Below are 17,874 nucleotides of genomic sequence, written 5' to 3' on the forward strand. Positions count from 1 at the left end.
CCCAAACTGTGCGCATGTAAAAATGAAACTAAGGAACTAATCAAAAAAACTACACGAAGGACAAATAAAAAACAAAAGAGAATTAAAAATGGTTTCTGTTGTTGTTTTTTCCCCTGGCTTTGGAAATAATTTTTAAAAGGCCCCCCAAAGGGAAAGAGACCAACTGAGAGAGAAAAAGACTTCACAGGGCAAGATAGGAGAGAGAAAAGTGTTTTTTGTTTTTTTGTTTTTTTTAAGAAAAGCCCATTTCTAATTTTAGCTCTGGCTCGGGAAAGAGAGCGGGGGGCGGGGGGGTAATTGTTAGAGCAGGATTTTTGCTACCAGCATTTTTTTGTAATCTGAAGCAGGAAGCCTGTCCCAAAAAAATCAGTGGGGCCATTGGATAATCAAGGTGCACTCAAGGAAGACAAGGACGCCAAATGAATTCGTTGCATTGGTCACTGCAGATGTGAGGGAGAGTCCAACACCTGAGCTGTTCTTTTTTAGGTGACAAATCTGAAGAACTGTTCCAGATTGAGGTGTCAATAGAGGAGGTTTTGGAACAAACAGATAAATTAAGCAGCAGTAGGTCCCCAGGACCAGCTGGTGTTCACCCAAGAGTTCTGAAGGAACTCAAAGATGAAATTGCAGCATGCCTAACTGTGGTATGTAACCTATTGCTTAAATCAGCCTCTGCACCAAATGACTGGGTGGTCGCTAATGTAATGCTGATTTGCTTTAAAGAAGAGGATTCTCAGACACACAGAAGACCATAATATGTTGGGGAAGAGTCAATGTGGCTTTTATAAAGGGAAAGCATCCCTCACCCATCTATTAGAATTCTCTGAGCAGGGGTCAACAAGTATCTGGACAAAGGTGATCCAGTCAATATAGTGTACTTAGACTTTCAGAAAGCCTTTGATAAGGTCCCACACCAAAGGCTCTACATTATGTAAGCTGTCATGGGGAAAGAGGTAAAGGCCTCACATGGATCAGTGATCGGTTAAAAGACAGGCAACAAAAAATAGGAAAAACTGGTCATTATGACAATGGAGACCAATAAATAGCAGGGTCCCTGAGGAGCTGTACTGGGACCTGTGTTGGGCAACATAAATGGTCTGGAAAAGTGGGGGGAAAGTGAGGTTGCAAAGTTTTCAGACAGTGCAAAATTACTCGATAGTTCAGGCCAAAGGTGACTGCCAAGTTCCAAAGGGAGCTCACAGAACTGGGTGACTGGGCAACAAAAGTGCGGATGACATTAAATATTGAAAAGTACAAAGTAATGCACTTTGGAAAACATAATCCCAACCATACATAGAAAACAAGGGGGGAGGGGGAGTCTAAATTAGCTGTTACCACTCAAGAAAGAGATCTTGGAGTCATTGTGGATAGTTCTCTGAAAACATCCATTCAATGTGCAGCGGCAGCCAAAAAAAGCGAGCAGAATGTTGAGAATCATTACGAAAGGGATAGATAATAAGACAGAAAATATCATATTGCCTCTATATAAATCCATGGTACGTGGATACTCGCATACTGCGTGCAGTTGTGGTTGCCCCATCTCAAAAAGATATATTAGACTTGGAAAAAGTACAGAAAGGAACAACAAAAATGATGAAGGCTCTGGAAAGCTTTCATATGAGGAGAGGTTAAAAAGAATGGGACAGTTCATCTTGGAAAAGCGACTAAGGGAGGATATGACAGAGATCTATAAAATCATGACGGGTGCGGAGACAGTGAATCGGAAAGTGTCATTTACCTCTCACATAGCACAAGACTCAGGGGTCAGCCAATGAAATTAACAGGCAGCAGGGTTAAAACTAATATAAGGACGTCCTTCTTCACACAACACACAGTCAACCTGTGGAACTCATTGCCAGGGGAATGTTGTGAAGGTCAAACGTATCACTGGGTTCAAAAAGTAGCTAAGTTCATGGTGGGTAAGTGCATCAGTGGCTATTAGCCCAAATAGACAGGGACGCAGCCTTGTGCTCTGGGTGTCCCTAAACCTCTGACTGCCAGAAGTTGGGACGGGATGACAGGGGATGGCTCACTCGAAATTGCCCTGTTCCGTTCATTCTGAAGCATTTGGCATTGGCCACTGCTGGAAGACAGGCTACTGGGCTAGCTGGACCATTGGACAGACCTGGTATGGCTGTTCTTAGGTGCTGGGAGTCAGGACTCCTTGGCTTTATTCCCAGCCCAGGAAGGGGAATGGGGTCTAGTGGTGAGGGCGGGGGAGGGAGGTGCTGTGGGTCAAGATACACATCTTTACTACTGATAACATAGAGCGTTAATCGCAGGACTTTGCCTTTGATCAACTAACTGGCCATTTCCTAGTGTCATTGTTGCCTAGGCCAGGCCTCCCCTCTCCAGCCAGCAGGTGGCCCTGTTGCTCCTCTCCGAATCCCTCGGCAGCAGCGCTGGCTGGGCCTGGGACCAAGCTCAGAGCTGGCTGCACCAAAGGCCTCCTGGCTGTGATGAAGACACAGGACAGGGCCTGCTGTCCATTGAACCCTCGAGATATTAATGCCCTTGAGCTGCAAGGGCCGGGCCGAGAGCAGAGCCCTGAGAGCTGGAGGCGTTTCTGTGCTTGGTCAGCGCTGAGGAGGGGGCGGCAGGAGAGCCCCAGAACAGTAGCAACAAACTCCCTTGCCCCAGCGCCAGCAGGGGATGGAGGCTCCCCCCATGCTAGTGAGAACAATGAGGCTCCCCCCACTGAGAACAATGGAGGCCCTCCCCGAGTAAGAACAATGGAGGCTCTCCCTCCTGTTATTCCCAATGGAGGCTGCTGGGGGCTGAGCGCTATTGAAATCCAGAGCCATGGCCTAGCTCCGCCCTTGCCCAGGGCTGCCTCCCACCATCACCCCCAGCCCAGGGCTCTGGGGGCCTGGCTCCCGCTGCCCAGGGGATGGGCTCTGACTGGCCTTTATAGGAACTTTGAGATATGAGGCATAAAAGACCTCAGCCAATGAACTCCAGCACTGTCCCTCTCAGCCAATGGGTTACCTTCACTGTCCCTTCTTAACCAATGAGCTACCCTTGCTGTCTCTTCTCAGCCAGTGGGTTACCTGGACTGTCCCTCTCAGCCAATGGATTATGGGGTTGTCCCTGCACTGCCCCATGCCTCATCCCCTAAGGTGCCTCCTGCTTCTCCACCACCCACTGTTTGAGCCCATCTCAGGCTGGCCGGCACCAATGTCCCCCAGCCAGCACACTGGAGTGTGCACCGGGGTGGCAGGCGGAGACGCTGCTCTGAGCTGGGGGCTCCAGGTCCCCCAGCCAGAGTCGCTGCACTGGAGGGGGCCCCCAGTTGGCCATCAGATCCTCCTGCATCCCACCCCCAATAGGAAGCTATCTGCCGAGGAGCTGGAGAGTCTCTAAGACTGAACACTTGCCCCCCATGTTTGCAAACAGCCCCTGAGGCCGGGGAAGGGGCAGTTGCCAGGATCACAGTGGGCTTGGAGTGGTTCTTGCAGCTCTGAGCCTGACTTTGCTTACCTGGGTTTTATTTTCTTCACTTTCCTTCCCACGAACTAAAGGCAGGAATTCCAAAACTGATTAAAGGAAATATTTCACTACCCAGCATGTGCTCAGCCTGTGGAACTCCCTGCAACATGATGTCACCGAGATCAAGAGACAGTGGTCCCTGCTGGCCTTGGAATCCGAGAATCTAGCGGGATTGGACAATTATGTGGATCACAAGAAAAGCCAGACTTACTATAAATAAATAATGAGACCAAACTTTTGGGAAGGGTTATTAAACCTGCTTCAGGAACTAAGCCGATCGCTGACCATTAAAGAGCAGGATGAGACCTTCACTGGGTTGGGGGGGGCAGATGATCATCCGTCGGCTCCAGTGGGGTTCTTACCCCTTCCTTTGCAGCCTCTCGTGCTGGAAGACTGGGCTGATCCCATCTGGCAGAGCCTATTGTTCCCTCCCACACGCCAACCCCAGCACAGAGGTGCAATGAGCAGCAGGTGCTAACATGAGATCAGTTTATTGATTGACACGACAGGCTTGGTGCTCTGGACAGCCAAAGCTGCGGTGATGATGGGGGCTTGTAGAGGGCTGAGTGCAGGCGACGACAGACACACCGGGCAGGGTTCAGCCTCCTGCACCACTGGACAGGGGCAAGGGCAGCCAGATGTGCGGCACTGCCAGGCTCGAGGCACGCTACATGCTCACATCCCACGCTTGCCCTGGGGTCAGCAGAACCTGGACCCAGCTTGGCCCACCTGTCCTGGGACCTGGCTGAGGGAGGCAGGAACCTTGTAGGGTTAGAGACCCTGGTCAGACCGAGGGCGAGGGGGAAGCAGTGGGGTGTCCTGTGTGGCTGGGGAGAAAGGGATGTCCCCCTAGGCTCTGCGCTCCTCGGGGCTTGTCCACACTAGCACAAAGGTGTGTTTAAACCATGATTGACAACATGCTTCAAACCCTTAATGTGGACAGGGCAGGTCATAGCTTCACCATGTGTCAGCTGGGTGAGGGGAGAGCCAGGGGTGGCCTGGCACAAGGCCCAGCCATTCCTACACTCCCGCTCTGGTCTCATGCAGGGTGTGAGGTCCTGGGCTGGGCTGTGCAAGGGGGGATCTCACCCTCTCTGGACTCTGCCTGGAATTGCATGTCCACACCTGGCACTGTCAATCCCGCCCAGGATCATTGTGTTTGCTGTGAAATGCCTCACTTGTGCCAGGCTGCCCCATTCACCGCGAGCCAGGAAGGGCTGGTGGGGCCAGATTTCAGCCTTCACCATCCCACTCCAGAGCGTCTTCTCTACGGCAGTAAAAAAAAATCACAAACACCCAAACAGCCATTGAAATCTTAGAAAACAATCATTAACCACCCCCCGCCCCGGAACCCAGTGATCTTCCTTCTTCCTTCCTTCCCGCCGCGTTGCTCTGCCTCTGTCCTCGAAACATCACTCACACCTGGACCAGAGCGCCACCTACAGGAGGGTATTAAAACAACAAACATTGGGGTTGGGACCCACACTACAAACCCACAAAAGAAATCCAACGAAAAGCCAAGCTGCCGCCCAGTTCATCCTGCTGCTCCTCCACCTACAAGCACATGCCCTCCCAGGGCCACAGCTACTGAACACCACAGGCCATGCCCTGTAACCTTAACTCTGCCCATTTCCTCAGCGTGCACATGCCTGTTCCCCAGACAATGGTCCCCAAGCACTAGGGATTGGGGAGGGTTGGGACAGCCACTGGCTGTGCTGGCAGGGTAATTCAGTGCAGAGCTGAGAGCAGAAGGGGTGAGGGCAGGATGGCATTACTAGAGGCAGAGTTAAGGCTGCCATGGGTGGTAGGGAGGTGTCCAGCCTGAGTCAAATAATGCCTCCCCTTAGAGCCCAGAGGGTGAGAAACAAGACTCAGCCTGAGCTCAGGTTCAGACTCCAGGGCTCATCTGCTCCTTGGCGTGGCTGCTGGGGCTGCCCAGGAGGGGGCCAATAGCGATAACCGTGGTGGTGGCATGTGTGGAGTGGGCACCTGTCCCCACTTTATCTCATAGGTACCACATGGAGCCGGAGTTCGGGGGCAGCTGAGATGAGCCAAAAAAGAACCTTGTGGATTTAAAACGTGGCTCTCAGGGCAAACTCGTAAGGCAGTGCAGCGGCACGCCCTGGTGACCACATGCATCATGAATGGGCCACTCGGGAGCATCAGCCAACAGGAGAGCTGTGAGCCAAGCCCAGAGGGGTCAGTCGAGCCCCACACCTGTTACCACATCCCTGGGCACACAAACTCACAGCCCATGGGATTCCCATGCTCATGAAGCTGTTCCTCATGCTCAGTCCCTTTCCAAATATTAGCCCTTTCCTCCTCACTACCCCCGTGTTCCACCCTGAGCAATGCCGCTCCCGGCACTTGGTCACACCCTCCACCCAGTGATGGCAGAGCCAAGCAAGACCTAGCAGCTTTTAACTTCTCTACCCTCTGCCTATCCTGCCAGCCCCAGTATCCGTGTCCTCTTCTTGGCATTCTCATCAGTTTGTTGATCAATCGATCTCCAAACACACCCTCTCTCTCTCTGCTCTGTCATATGGCAGCACCATGCACTATTCTAGCTGAGGTCTGCTCAGGTTAGATTTAGTTGGGGTTGGTCCTGCTTTGAGCAGGGGGTTGGACTAGATACCTCCTGAGGTCCCTTCCAACCCTGAGATTCTGATTCTGATTCCTGCTCTAGCCTCCCATGGGTTCCTACCTAGTCACTTGCAGGAGCCTGCTTGCCTGAGGAGTCCGTTGGTTGTATATGCACACTCTGCTTCTCTGAGGACAGTCCTGGCCTTCCATCGTCTTCGCTTTTTGCACAAGCTCCTGTCGATTCTTCCTCTGCACAAAACAGGCCCAAGGAGCATGAGCACGGGGTTCAACATGGCCTGCCCCACGGTGCAACCCCACCCCCCACAGGACGTGCCCAACGTGGCCTGCTCCAGGGATCTTTGCCCTGCAGGACGTTTCCGATGTGGCCTGCTCCAGGGATCTTCACCCTGCAGGATGTGCCCACCACGGCCCTCCACAGGGATCTTCACCCTGCAGGATGTTTCCGACGAGGCCTGCCCCAGGGATCTTCCCTGCAGGATGTGCCCGCCACGGCCCTCCACAGGGTTCTTCGCCCTGCAGGATGTTTCCGACGAGGCCTGCCCCAGGGATCTTTGCCCTGCAGGATGTGCCTGACATGGCCTGTTCCAGGGATCTTCGCCCTGCAGGATGTTTCCGATGAGGCCTGCCCCAGGGATCTTTGCCCTGCAGGATGTGCCTGACATGGCCTGCTGCAGGGAACTTCGCCCTGCAGGATGTGCCCGACGTGGCCTGCCCCAGGGATCTTCACCCTGCCCCTGCCCCAGGGATCTTCGCCCTGCCCTAGAGTGCCACCTCCTTCCCTTGCAGACAGAGGCCGCCATGGAGACGTGACTGAGTGGAGGTCACTGGGACGTGACTTTATGTGGGCTGGACACAGTTCTCATGAATAGCAAGGGATTTTGGCTGCTCTGCACAAAGCACTTTGAGCCAGATTCCCTCCCTGGTGGGCACTGATGCCAAGACATAGGGCCAGGGGCTTGTGCCTCCTCTATCCAGCATAGCCCCTAATATAGGCTCTGGGAGCCCTTCAGTGCTGCCCTAAGTGGCTCCCTTGTTCCAGAGACCTGATAGGGCTTTTCAGAATCAGAGGGAGGGTGCAAGTACCCAGTCAGAGCCACTGCAGCCCAGTCCCCCAGCCCAGTGTTCGGAGTCCCCCCTCTATAGAGTCTGATTCATTTAAGAGGATAAAAATCTACCACCACTTCAAACTAGGGGCCATTAGCCTGTTAGCTGAAGTGGGGCCCAGACTTTTAGTGCTTTAAAATCCCAGGTCCAGACCTCAATGGTGACCGATGGGGGAGCAGGAATGCCAGGATCAAATTCCGGTGGGATGATTTAGGGAAGCGGTCTATGTATAGCTAATATGCAGTATTGTAGCTCTGTTGTTCTCAGGATATTAGCGAGACAAGGTGGGGGGGGGTAATATCTTTTGTAGGACCAATTTCTGTTGGTAAGAGAGACAAGCTTTCAAGCCACACAGAGCTCTTCTTCGGGGTTGGGAAACTTACTCAGGGGGTCACAGCTTAAACACAAGGTGGAACAGATTGTTTAGCACAAGTAGTTAACACACATTTCAAGGGACCATTCAAGGTGAAATGGCCTGTTAACACCTCTCCAGTCATAGCAGGGAAGACAGCTGTGGGGCATGGTTAGTGGGTTACAGGTCGTTGTCAGAAGCCATAAATCCAGTGTCTCTCTTCAGTCCATGATTTTTAGCGTCTAGCAAAGTCAGGAATTTAAACTCCGACTTGTCTTTAAACCCATCTTTTGAAGGGGTTGGGCAGGTTTCTTTTGAGGATGAGGACTCAGAGGTAGCGTTGCCATCTTTCTAATTTCCCGTAACTTGACTCCCAAGGCCACGCCCGTGCCCCACCGCTTCTCCCAAGGCCTCGCCCCCATCGCTCGCTCCTCTCCCTTCCTCCCCTCATTGCTCGCTGGATCGTCTCAAGGAGCCTGCCTGCAGGTAGGAGGCAGCCACGGTTGAGCAGGGGCTGGTGTGGGTTAATGACCCGGCACTCCCCTCGCCCTGAGGGAACTGGACTTTTAGTTAAGGTGCCATTTAGGGTTGTCAGGTCCCCTTTTCGACCAGACTTTCCAGTTGAAAACCGGGCACCTGGCATCCCTAAATGGCACCCAAACACAGAAGCCCACAACTAGAGTGTCTGGGTAAAAGCCAAACAGATGGCAACCCTACTGAGAGGTCAGATAGAGAGTGATCATGTTGTGAAAAGTGTTCACCCACAGGTGATAGGGTGTTCTTGTCTTTTATCATTTTCCTGTGTGAGTTTGTTCAAGAGCGCAGTGATTGTCTGGTTACACCCACATCATTGTTACTGTGGCATTTAGTGCACGGGATGAGCTGCCCCACGTTATGATAGGCCTGTGTAGGACCCATGGATCTTGAAAGGTGTGTTATGGGGGGTGTTGATCATCTTACCGGTGTAGATATATAAACAGGTTTTCCATGATGCAATTGACTTGATACAATGTTTGGTAAAGGCAGTTTTAAGTGTGTTAAGGTGTGAATCCCGGACTTTCTTCTTGGAGCATATTCTTGGTATCTGAGTGCCTGGCTGTAGATAACAGATTTCTTGGAGTGGTTACTGCATCTGTGAAGGTAAGGCTACATCTACATTACATCCGTTACAGTGACGCATAAGCACAGATGCTTTAAGCTGATAGGAGAGAGCTCTTCTGTTGGCTTAATTACGCCACCTCCCATAAGAGGCGGCAGCTCTGTTGGCAGGAGAAGCTCTCCCACCAACATAGCACTGTCTACGCCGGCTCTTAAGTCGGTGTAATTTACGTTGCTCAGGGATGTGGATTATTCCGAAGTTATAGTGAAGTAATTTGTAGTGTAGACAAAGCGTGGTGATCTATGGGTTGCTAGTATTTAGTTGCCTGTAGGGTTCCATTGCTGAAGCAGAGCGTGATATCCAGGAAGTTGGTGCTGGTGTGGGAGTTTTCTAGAGAGAGTTTAATGGATGGGTGGTGGTTGTTGAAGTTGTGGAGGAAATCTATGAGGGAGTTTAGGTCATCTGTCTAGAGGATGAAAATATCATCGCTGTGTGTCAGGAATATCATTGGTTTTGTGGTATATTTAAAACTTCCTTCACCAAACAAGGACACTCCATCAAAGAAGTAGACGACATCCTGGAATGGGCCACCCAGATACCCTAAAGAGAACCTGCTTCAATATGGAAATAAAACTCCCTCCATCCACACACCCTGAGCTGTCACCTCCCATCCCACACTAGAACCCATATGGGGCATCATTAAACAATTACAACCCAAACTCGATGTGAACCATGTCCTGAAAGAAATCTTTCCTGCCTTCTTCTGGCCTTCACACAACCCCTCAGCCTCTCCCAGCTCATCATCAGAAGCAAGCTCCCCACCCACCAATTCAAAGCGGCACCAGACCCTGCCCAAACAACAGTTGCAAAACCTGTAGACATATCTTCATTGCTATGAGGATCAATACCCCACACAAAACACATTTCAAGATCCATAGGTCCCAGCACATGCCTATCACAACATGTGAGGCACCTCATCCAGTGCCTAAATGCCACAGTAACAATGATCTGGGAGTAACCAGACAATCATTACGCTCTCGAACAAACTCACACAGGAAAATCATGAAAGAGAAAAACTCCACATCACTTGGGGATGAGCACTTTGTATAAAATGATTACTCTCTACCTGACCTCTCAGTCCTCATCCTCCAAGGAAACCTGCACAACCCCTTCAAAAGATGTACCTGGGAGCTTAAATTCATAACTCTGCTAGACACTAAATACCATGGACTGAAGGGAGACACTGGATTTATGGCTGATTACAACAATCTGTAACCCACTAACAACCCCCACACCCAAGCTGCCTCCCACCCCGTCCTTCTCCCCATGACTTCACCCCATGTCACTTCACCTTGAATAGTCCCTTAAAATATGTGTTTACTTTTACTAAACAATCTGTTCCATCTTGTATTTAGCTGTGACACTCTGAGCACATTCCCAGCCCTGAAGAAGAGCTCTGTGCAGCTTGAAAGCTTCTCTCTCACCGACAGAAGTTGGTGCAATAAAATAATTTACCTTGTCCCTCTGTGTACAGCTTATGAATTGTTTGATTTTGCAAAAAGAAAAGGAGTACTTGTGGCACCTTAGAGACTAACCAATTTATTTGAGCATAAGCTTTCGTGAGCTACAGCTCACTTCATTGGATGCATACAGCTACAGAAGCTGTAGCTCACGAAAGCTTATGCTCAAATAAATTGTTTAGTCTCTAAGGTGCCACAAGTCCTCCTTTTCTTTTTGCGAATACAGACTAAAATGGCTGTTACTCGGAAACCTGTCATTATGTTTGATTTTGGAAACTTTACGGATATCTGTAACACACTGCAGACTCCACTTTGAATGTTGGGCTTATTTGCCTTCTGTGGTGCCATTTGTCTACATATGGAGCTAAAATGCACAGGAGTTGACTGGAGAAATTCATGTCCTGGCACAGGGCTAACAAAAGAGGGTCATTAAACTTTGATGATTTTCCATTCAAATGGAGCACCTGTGAACAAAGAGATGGCTGCTGCCCAAGGCACACCAGATGAGGCTGATTGGGAGGTCATCTGACAAAGGGGGCAAAGGGTTATAAGAGTAAAGGTCTCTCACTGGCCATTTGAAAGAGAGAGAGAGAGAGAGAGACAGACAGACAGACAGACAGACAGAGAGAGAGAGAGAGAGAGAGAGAGAGAGAGAGAGAGGAGACAAGAAGCAGAAGGAAGTTGGCTGCAGGAATAAGAGAAGACTTCATGATCTGGAGGAGAAGCCATGCACCGAAGGAGGTATTTGGGTTCCTTAGAGGAGTCCAGAGAATGCTCCACAATGATGAGGAAACTGAAGCAGGGAAATGCATCCAGATGTGTTGTTAATTTGTCTAGCTCTGGGTAATTCTTGTGCTATCTACAGTAAAAAACAACTGGATTTAGACTCCTTTGCAAAGCCAGTGTGTCTGTTTGCTTCCCCATCACATGCCTCTGAAGGATGGGGGAACCTGGGGACAATGAAATGGCTAACGGACATGCCACCCTAGAGCGATGATGCCATGATGGGGTAGCCATGCTGTTGATGGAAGAGTAGCTAGGTAAGGGTAGCACAGAGAGAAAAAGAGCCCCGTCCAGAGCTCAAAGTCCTTTGCAGATATTCGCTTTCAGCCCCATGTCAAACAAGGAGTGATCATCTCCCTGCAATACAGAAGGGGAAACTGAGGCACAGAGAGGGGACGATATCTGCTCAAAGTCACGCAGAGCCAGGGATAGAACCCAGGCATTCTGTCTCCAACTCCAGAAGCATCCCCTCTGCCCCAGAAATGGCAGGAGAGTCTGTGGTGTTCTGTGCATCTGTCCTGCACTTAGGCGAAGCAGCAAAAATCTGAAAGCAAGTGAGAAGCTAGGGAACTGGTTCTCATTTGGCTGCATCAGTTGCTCTGGAGTCAGTGATGTGTGTGTCCTGCTTTGCAGGCTGCCAGCAGGAGGACAGAATTTCATGGTAAATATTTGATGAGGGTTTTGGAGGAATTTGTTAAAATGCTGCTCCAGGGACTGATTCATCAGGGAAGGAAAAGATCAAAGCATTTTCCCCAGCTGCATCATGGCCCCTTGGAACACCCAGAGCCCCAGCTGCTCTTCCATGTGCTCACCAACAGCTCTGATCTGGGCAAGACACTCCTGAGCTGCTTGCCTTGTGACCCGGGTCCATCATTCAGCCTGTCCAGTGGCTGTTGGCATCAATGGATAGCTGCAGCTTTTCCCTGTGACCACTAGAGGCCAGTGTTCCCACTGCTGCTGCAGATCCTTCCTCATCGCTATCGGGCCCAAGGCCTTTGCCCTCCCGCTCGTTCCCAAAGCCTCTCGAAGACGTGGCTTCACTTACCCCACCAGAGCGGGGAAGCAGGACACTCCGAAGGTGTCGGGAGAAGCATAGAAGTGCGGGGCACCACAGGGAGATGCTAGCATGGGGCAGAGGAAAGGGCGTTTGCCCTACATGGCACCAGCGTAGGGCACGAGGAGGTTGGGGGCTTGTGGGTCAGAGCTAAGGTTATTACTGAGATATGTCATGTGAATTTCCACACCTAAAGCCCTGGTGCTAAGCAAAAGCTGTTGTCAGGGTAACAGGCACTATGTTTCCACTCCCTCAGCGGCTCCTTCCCAGGGCTTTGAGGGCTCAGCCTGGCTGAATATTGTTTGCTTTGTATGTGAGCTTTATGAGGGCATTTCTGGTAAATGCCCCTTTGCTGTACAGGACAGGAGGTTTCCAGTTCTTGGGTCAGAGGGGAGGGGATGGTCCCAGCTGAACTGACCTCATGGCCAGGGCTGAGGGGGTATCTCATGGGGAGGTAAAACTGCAGGTCCCCTCCCATACCCTGGGGTAGATAGCCTTGGCGATCTCCCCAGGGGTCTGGGAGGGTAAATGCATTAACGAAGGTGACGCACCCAGATACGACGGTGATGGTACCTGAGACAGAGAGGGACATGCAGGCCCAGGGACGCAAAGCTCAGTGCCGCATTTAATCACCCATGGGCCCGAACTTCCTGGGAACTGGGAGCAGACATGGGATAGAGCAGCCAGGCTGGGATCCTCCCCAAACTCCCCAAAGCCAGAGGCCGCCGCCTGCCCTGGGTTGAGCTCGGAGGCCGGATGAGCTGCAGGTTCTGCCTCGGGGCTCAGCTCCCGCTGACCTGTTTGTGGCAGCGGCATAACACCAGCGTGTGCGCAGCAGGCTGCGTGTTACACCTGCCTTGGTCTGGTGCGAGTGAGGCACTAGGTGCCAGACAACGGAGAAGGGGGGCAATGGGCCTGGCGCAGAGCAGAGCAGACAGAGGGGGCAGGTACTGACTGCCCGGGGAAGGACTCTGTCCAACCGAAGACATCACCGGGGGCACTCTACTATCCTTCCCACGTGTCCATGTTATACTCACTCCTGTCTGGTCCAGCACAGTTGCCCTCCTGAGACTCCAGCCTGGCCTTGGCCTGAGCAAGGGGGCAGGTCCCCCCGGGGCTGTGGCTGGGGGCTGTGTTACCGTGGTGGCAGCATCCGGGGCTATGTGGCTCCTGGCTCTCCACACTGGCATCCTCCTCCTCCCCCTGCTGCTTGCACAGGTGGTGCTCCACCATCATCTGGAGCTCTGCAGGAGAGAGAGAGGCCAAGGATGAGCAACGCTCGGGGGTTTGGGGCTGAAGGGGGAACTCCTGGCCCATGTGGGTAATCAGACATGTGGACACATGCCCAGTGTCTCTCCAATGGGGGCCACAGTACACCCAGCGCTGGGTCACTCCAGGTCAGACCTGATCCTGATAGTCCCTAGGCCTGCCCCCAGTGCTAAGCCACCCCGGTCAGACCTGGTGCTGATCTGTCTGGGCTTGTCTCCAGCACTGAGTCACCTCACACCCATTCCCAGCACTAAGTCACTCTTTGCCCATACCGAGCACTGAGTCACTCTTTGCCCATTCTCAGTGCTGATCCTCTCCCCCGGCCTGGTGCCCGTTCCTAGCGCTGAGCTGCCCCAGGTAAGACCTGGTGCGGATCCCCTGGTGGCAACTTGGTGTGAGCAGGGTGAGATGACAAGATGGTTTTAATCCCTATGTCCTGTCTATCAGGACAGTGGCAGTAGCTCCATGGTCCAGGAGTCTAGGCCCCAATGGGACCATGCCCCAGAACACGCAGAGGGTGAGCCAGCCCAGCCCAGCTCAGCAGAGTGAGAGACAGAAGGGTGAGGCCCAGCTCCGGCCCACAACATTTTGGCACCTGAGGCAGGGAGCTCAAATGATGCCCCCATGCCCCCTCGCTTGGGCCAAAACTTTGAAAAATTTCAATTCTGCCTTCTTCTTCTTCTACTCCTCTCATGGTACTGCTCTGCTACCTACCCCAATAAAGGAGAACCAACAACTTAAAATGCCTTGTTCAAAAATTTTAAGTAACACTTAACTTTCAAATGCCTGAACAGCAAATGTAACTTTTCTTGTCTGCATAGTAAACACTGGCATTTTTATCTGTTTGAATAATCAAAGTGGTGCTTTCCGTGCCTTCTTGGTTGTAAATATTTGAACTACTTCCTGCTGAAGGTCCACAGTCTGGGCCAACTCATGCTCTATTGAGATGGCTGCAAGGCCGACCAGCCTCTCCTGGGTCCTTGTGGGGCGTAGATGTGTTTTTATGAACTTCAGCTTGGAGAAGCTGCATTCTCCACTGGCAACTGCTACAGGAAGTGTTAGAAGTATGCACAGAGCAACTAAAGCATTTGGAAAGAGGGTGGTCATCTTATTTGTGCTCATAGAGTCCAGAACAGCCTTTGGAGTTGATCCTGCTGAAATGTATCTTGAAAGGGCTTTCAGTTCATCACCTAAATCACTAGCATCAGTATCACGCATGTGTCAACACTGTCTCTAGTGCCCTGCGTTGCTGGTGTAGGTCTTCTCCAGGTATAGTGAGGAGTTTTGGAATATCATACAACATCCCAAATATACTACTGTATTCCTTGAGCTTCAGGAAACGTTCTTCAACTGACTGTATTGCACAATCTAGCACCTGGTTAAATAATTCAATTTTGAATTGTTGTTTGGGGTCTCATGGGATTATTGCGTGTCTTGTAATCAAAATGTCTTCTTCTTCCATGACTCTTGTATTTTTGAATGGGTGGGAAAATAGCTTCAGTGTGAAGTTCCTTTGCCAACTTCTGTGCACTTGTCAGAACGTTTTGAAATCCCTCATCTGACCGGTAAGACTGTAGGTCTGGCTTTGCTTTGTCCAGTTGTTCCATTGCTCCAGATATATCAAGGTCAACACCTTGGAGTCTCTTGCTTACAACATTTATTTCAAACAGTCTGTCATGCCACAACACTAAGCCACACAGAAATTTGAAGTGATGTATGTTTCTGGTGATTCCATTTCCCTCTGCCACTGTTCTCCCACGAACAGTTCCTGTCATAGCCTTATCCTCCATAATGGCAACTATGGCATCATCTATCTTCCCAATTTGGTGTTTGATGGGCTTTATTGCCTCCACTCAACTTTCCCATTGTGTGGCACTCAGTGGTTTCAGTGTCAGAGAGGATGTTCCCAGATGTTGCTTCAAAATTTGCCATTGATGAGTTGATGCAGAGAAAAATACATAAATGCTTTGAATTACATTAAAAAATTCAGCAGCCTCACTAGAAGCTGATGCTGCATCACTGACCACCAAGTTCAGTGAACGAGAACTGCATGGGACAGGGTTTAACTCTCGGATCCGTGTCTGCTCTCCTCTGTCCTTTCCTCTCATGTTGGCACCGTTATCGTAGCCCTGACCTCTCGTGTCAGCTATTGCAATGCCCGTATCTTCCAGCTTTTTAAGAAGCACATTTGTCATACCAGCTCCTGTAGTATCATCATGTCAATACATTCTGGAAAATGCTCTCGGACCGTCACCACTGCAGGGACATTTTCACTAGGTTCTGTTGTTGTTACAAAATGCTCCATTAAAGTCATTTGTTCCGTATGACTGATGTCAGGTGTGCAGTCCGGAATAACAGAGTCATATCTGCTGACTTCAGAGCTGCCACAGTCTTCTGTTTGACTTTTGTTGCCAGTAACTGTATGATCTCATTTTGAATTGTTTTTCCAAGATAGTGGTGTGTGTACATTGCTTGGGTGGTGACTCTTCTTAGATGCTCCTGGAGCACAGCATCAAACTCAGCCATCAGCTCCACAGTTGTAAGGAAGTTTCCATTGTTTGGCACATACAGCTGATCTGAAGTACCGCGCAGTGCTAGGGTTTGGGTAGCAGCATTCTCACAATGGCAAGGAGCCTTTTCAGAACACTTTGCCAGTAAAGAGCCTCTGATGCAATCTTCTCTTGATGCTGATCATCTGTGGTGGCCTTTAACCTTAGTCTCATCTCAAACTCTTTCCACCTATGGAATGCTCTCTGGTGATTTGCTGCCTTCTCATGGCAAGCCAGATTTCTAGCCAGATTTTTCCAGTCATTTGTTCCTGTAGAACCCAATGTGTCTGGAACATTAGACTGGAAGAAGAGTTTGCAACAAAACCAGTATGCAGCATTCTGGGTTTTTGAGTACATAAGCCATGTCACCATTGGGGATTTCACGCCACTAATGTGTTGGATGGAAACTTCTGTTTTCATTGTCTTTGAGGAACATGAAGTTTTTCACTTGCTGTGGCCCATGCAGTACAAGGAAGTCCCTCAGGCTACTGCTCAAGTGGGTGCACAGTCCTGGATCATCTAGACTTAAGGAACTAAACTCAGCAGCAGCTGTTTCTTGCGCCTCCACCACACTCTTCTCTGATCTACACTTTTCTTCAGGAACGTGCATGGTTACATCCATTTGAGATGGAGATATGGATGCTGCAGTAGCTGCCAGGTCACCTGCACTCTGACTAACTGGAAGATCAGACATCTCCTCACCACTCACATCCTCACTGGGGCGGGAAGGCTCACTGTGAACATTTGTGTTTATATATCTCAGGAGAGCTCCCTCCCGCTTAGATAGAAAAGCTTCCTTTGCTTTCTTTCTTTTTCTGAATGCTGCCCCAGAGGGGCGTTTTCTTCTTTCATTCATGATTGCTGTTCTGTGCCAGCTAGAGTGGCTCTCAACACTCAGTTGAAGGGGACAAATAAGCAGACTGGTAGCAGGGCCTGAGTGAGGGAAGATATCTGCATCTTAAGGGCCTAACTGGCTCCTACTACTTCAGTTGACTGCCTGTTCCCCTCATTGAGTTCAGGAAAGCAGCGGGAAACAGGAAACTCCCTGAGAAGCTGGGGTTAATCAGTCCAGGCTCCTGTGGGTGCTAGAGAGGTCCATAAGAGGCTCCTCCTCCTCTCTCTCCCTGCAGCTCCTGCTGCTTTCTGTTATTCCCTCTCCCCTTTTCTCCTGCCTGCCAGTTATGTCCTTCCTCCAGCACCGCACTCCACCACCTCTGTGCATCTAGAGCAGGGAGAATACAGATGCACCAGCAGCAGACACAGTTTTCTACACTCTGGGTCCTAGCGCACAGCCAGGTTTTCAGCAGAGGTGAAGATGAGAGGGACAGGGCATTAGGCGGAGAGAGGCAAGGGACAAAGCTGTGGAAAAGATGCTTGGCTGGGCCCTGCCAAGGAACAGAGGAGGCCGATTCCTGGTGATGGGAGGGCAGGCTGTAGAGGGAGAGCAGTGGTGAAAAGTGACAGAGCTTCTAACCCCAGGGCCCCTGGGGAGGGAAGCAAAGCAGGGGGGTGTTAGAAACAAAGACGACAGCCGAGTCCTGAGATGGACATGGAAGAGGGGCTGGGGCCCCACGTGCTGGAAGGCAGCAGGGAGGACATTGGAGGCAGCTGCAGCAGCAAAGGTGCTGAAGGGAGCAAAGTCCGTGACCAGGTGGAGAGGGGTGGAGATGGGGCCATGCAGATCCCCTGCTGCTCCGCTGGCTGCAATTGGTGAGGTGCTCACTGCGGATGGACTGGGAGGGTCTGAGTCAGGGAAGGCTCCAGGCTCTGCAAGTCCCTTATTGACTTATCCTTTCTACAGCACCTTTCACCTGGAGATCCTCACAGGAATCAGTTCACCCCCCTCTGCCCTCCACACATCGAAATGCAGCCACCTTTGGTGTGGAGCACAGCAGCTGTTCAACAGCTTCACTGCAATGTGGCACAACCATGTAGGAAGGAGGTGAAGAACAAAAGCCGGAGGGTGGATTTATTGTAGCCGTGTTTGAGGCGAGACTCCAGAGCTTCACCCCCTGAGAATAACACTAGGGTATCTGCACCCGCCCCCAACA

The 17,874-nt window shown here is 50.9% G+C and overlaps 1 protein-coding gene across 1 annotated transcript in view; it reads right to left on the reverse strand.

Annotated features, from left to right (window-relative positions):
- Positions 1–6,193: 6,193 nt before the first annotated feature.
- The window catches only part of PPP1R1A (protein phosphatase 1 regulatory inhibitor subunit 1A), a 69,098-nt gene continuing 57,417 nt past the window's right edge, over positions 6,194–17,874 (reverse strand). The window contains exons 5-6 of the mRNA XM_077839002.1: positions 13,043–13,249; positions 6,194–6,321 (exon numbers count right to left, since the gene is read on the reverse strand). Coding sequence (XP_077695128.1) covers positions 6,194–6,321; positions 13,043–13,249 — 335 coding nt within the window. The remainder of the gene's footprint in view (positions 6,322–13,042; positions 13,250–17,874) is intronic.

Source organism: Eretmochelys imbricata, chromosome 20 (assembly GCF_965152235.1).
Source record: "Eretmochelys imbricata isolate rEreImb1 chromosome 20, rEreImb1.hap1, whole genome shotgun sequence".
Taxonomy (NCBI): domain Eukaryota; kingdom Metazoa; phylum Chordata; order Testudines; family Cheloniidae; genus Eretmochelys; species Eretmochelys imbricata.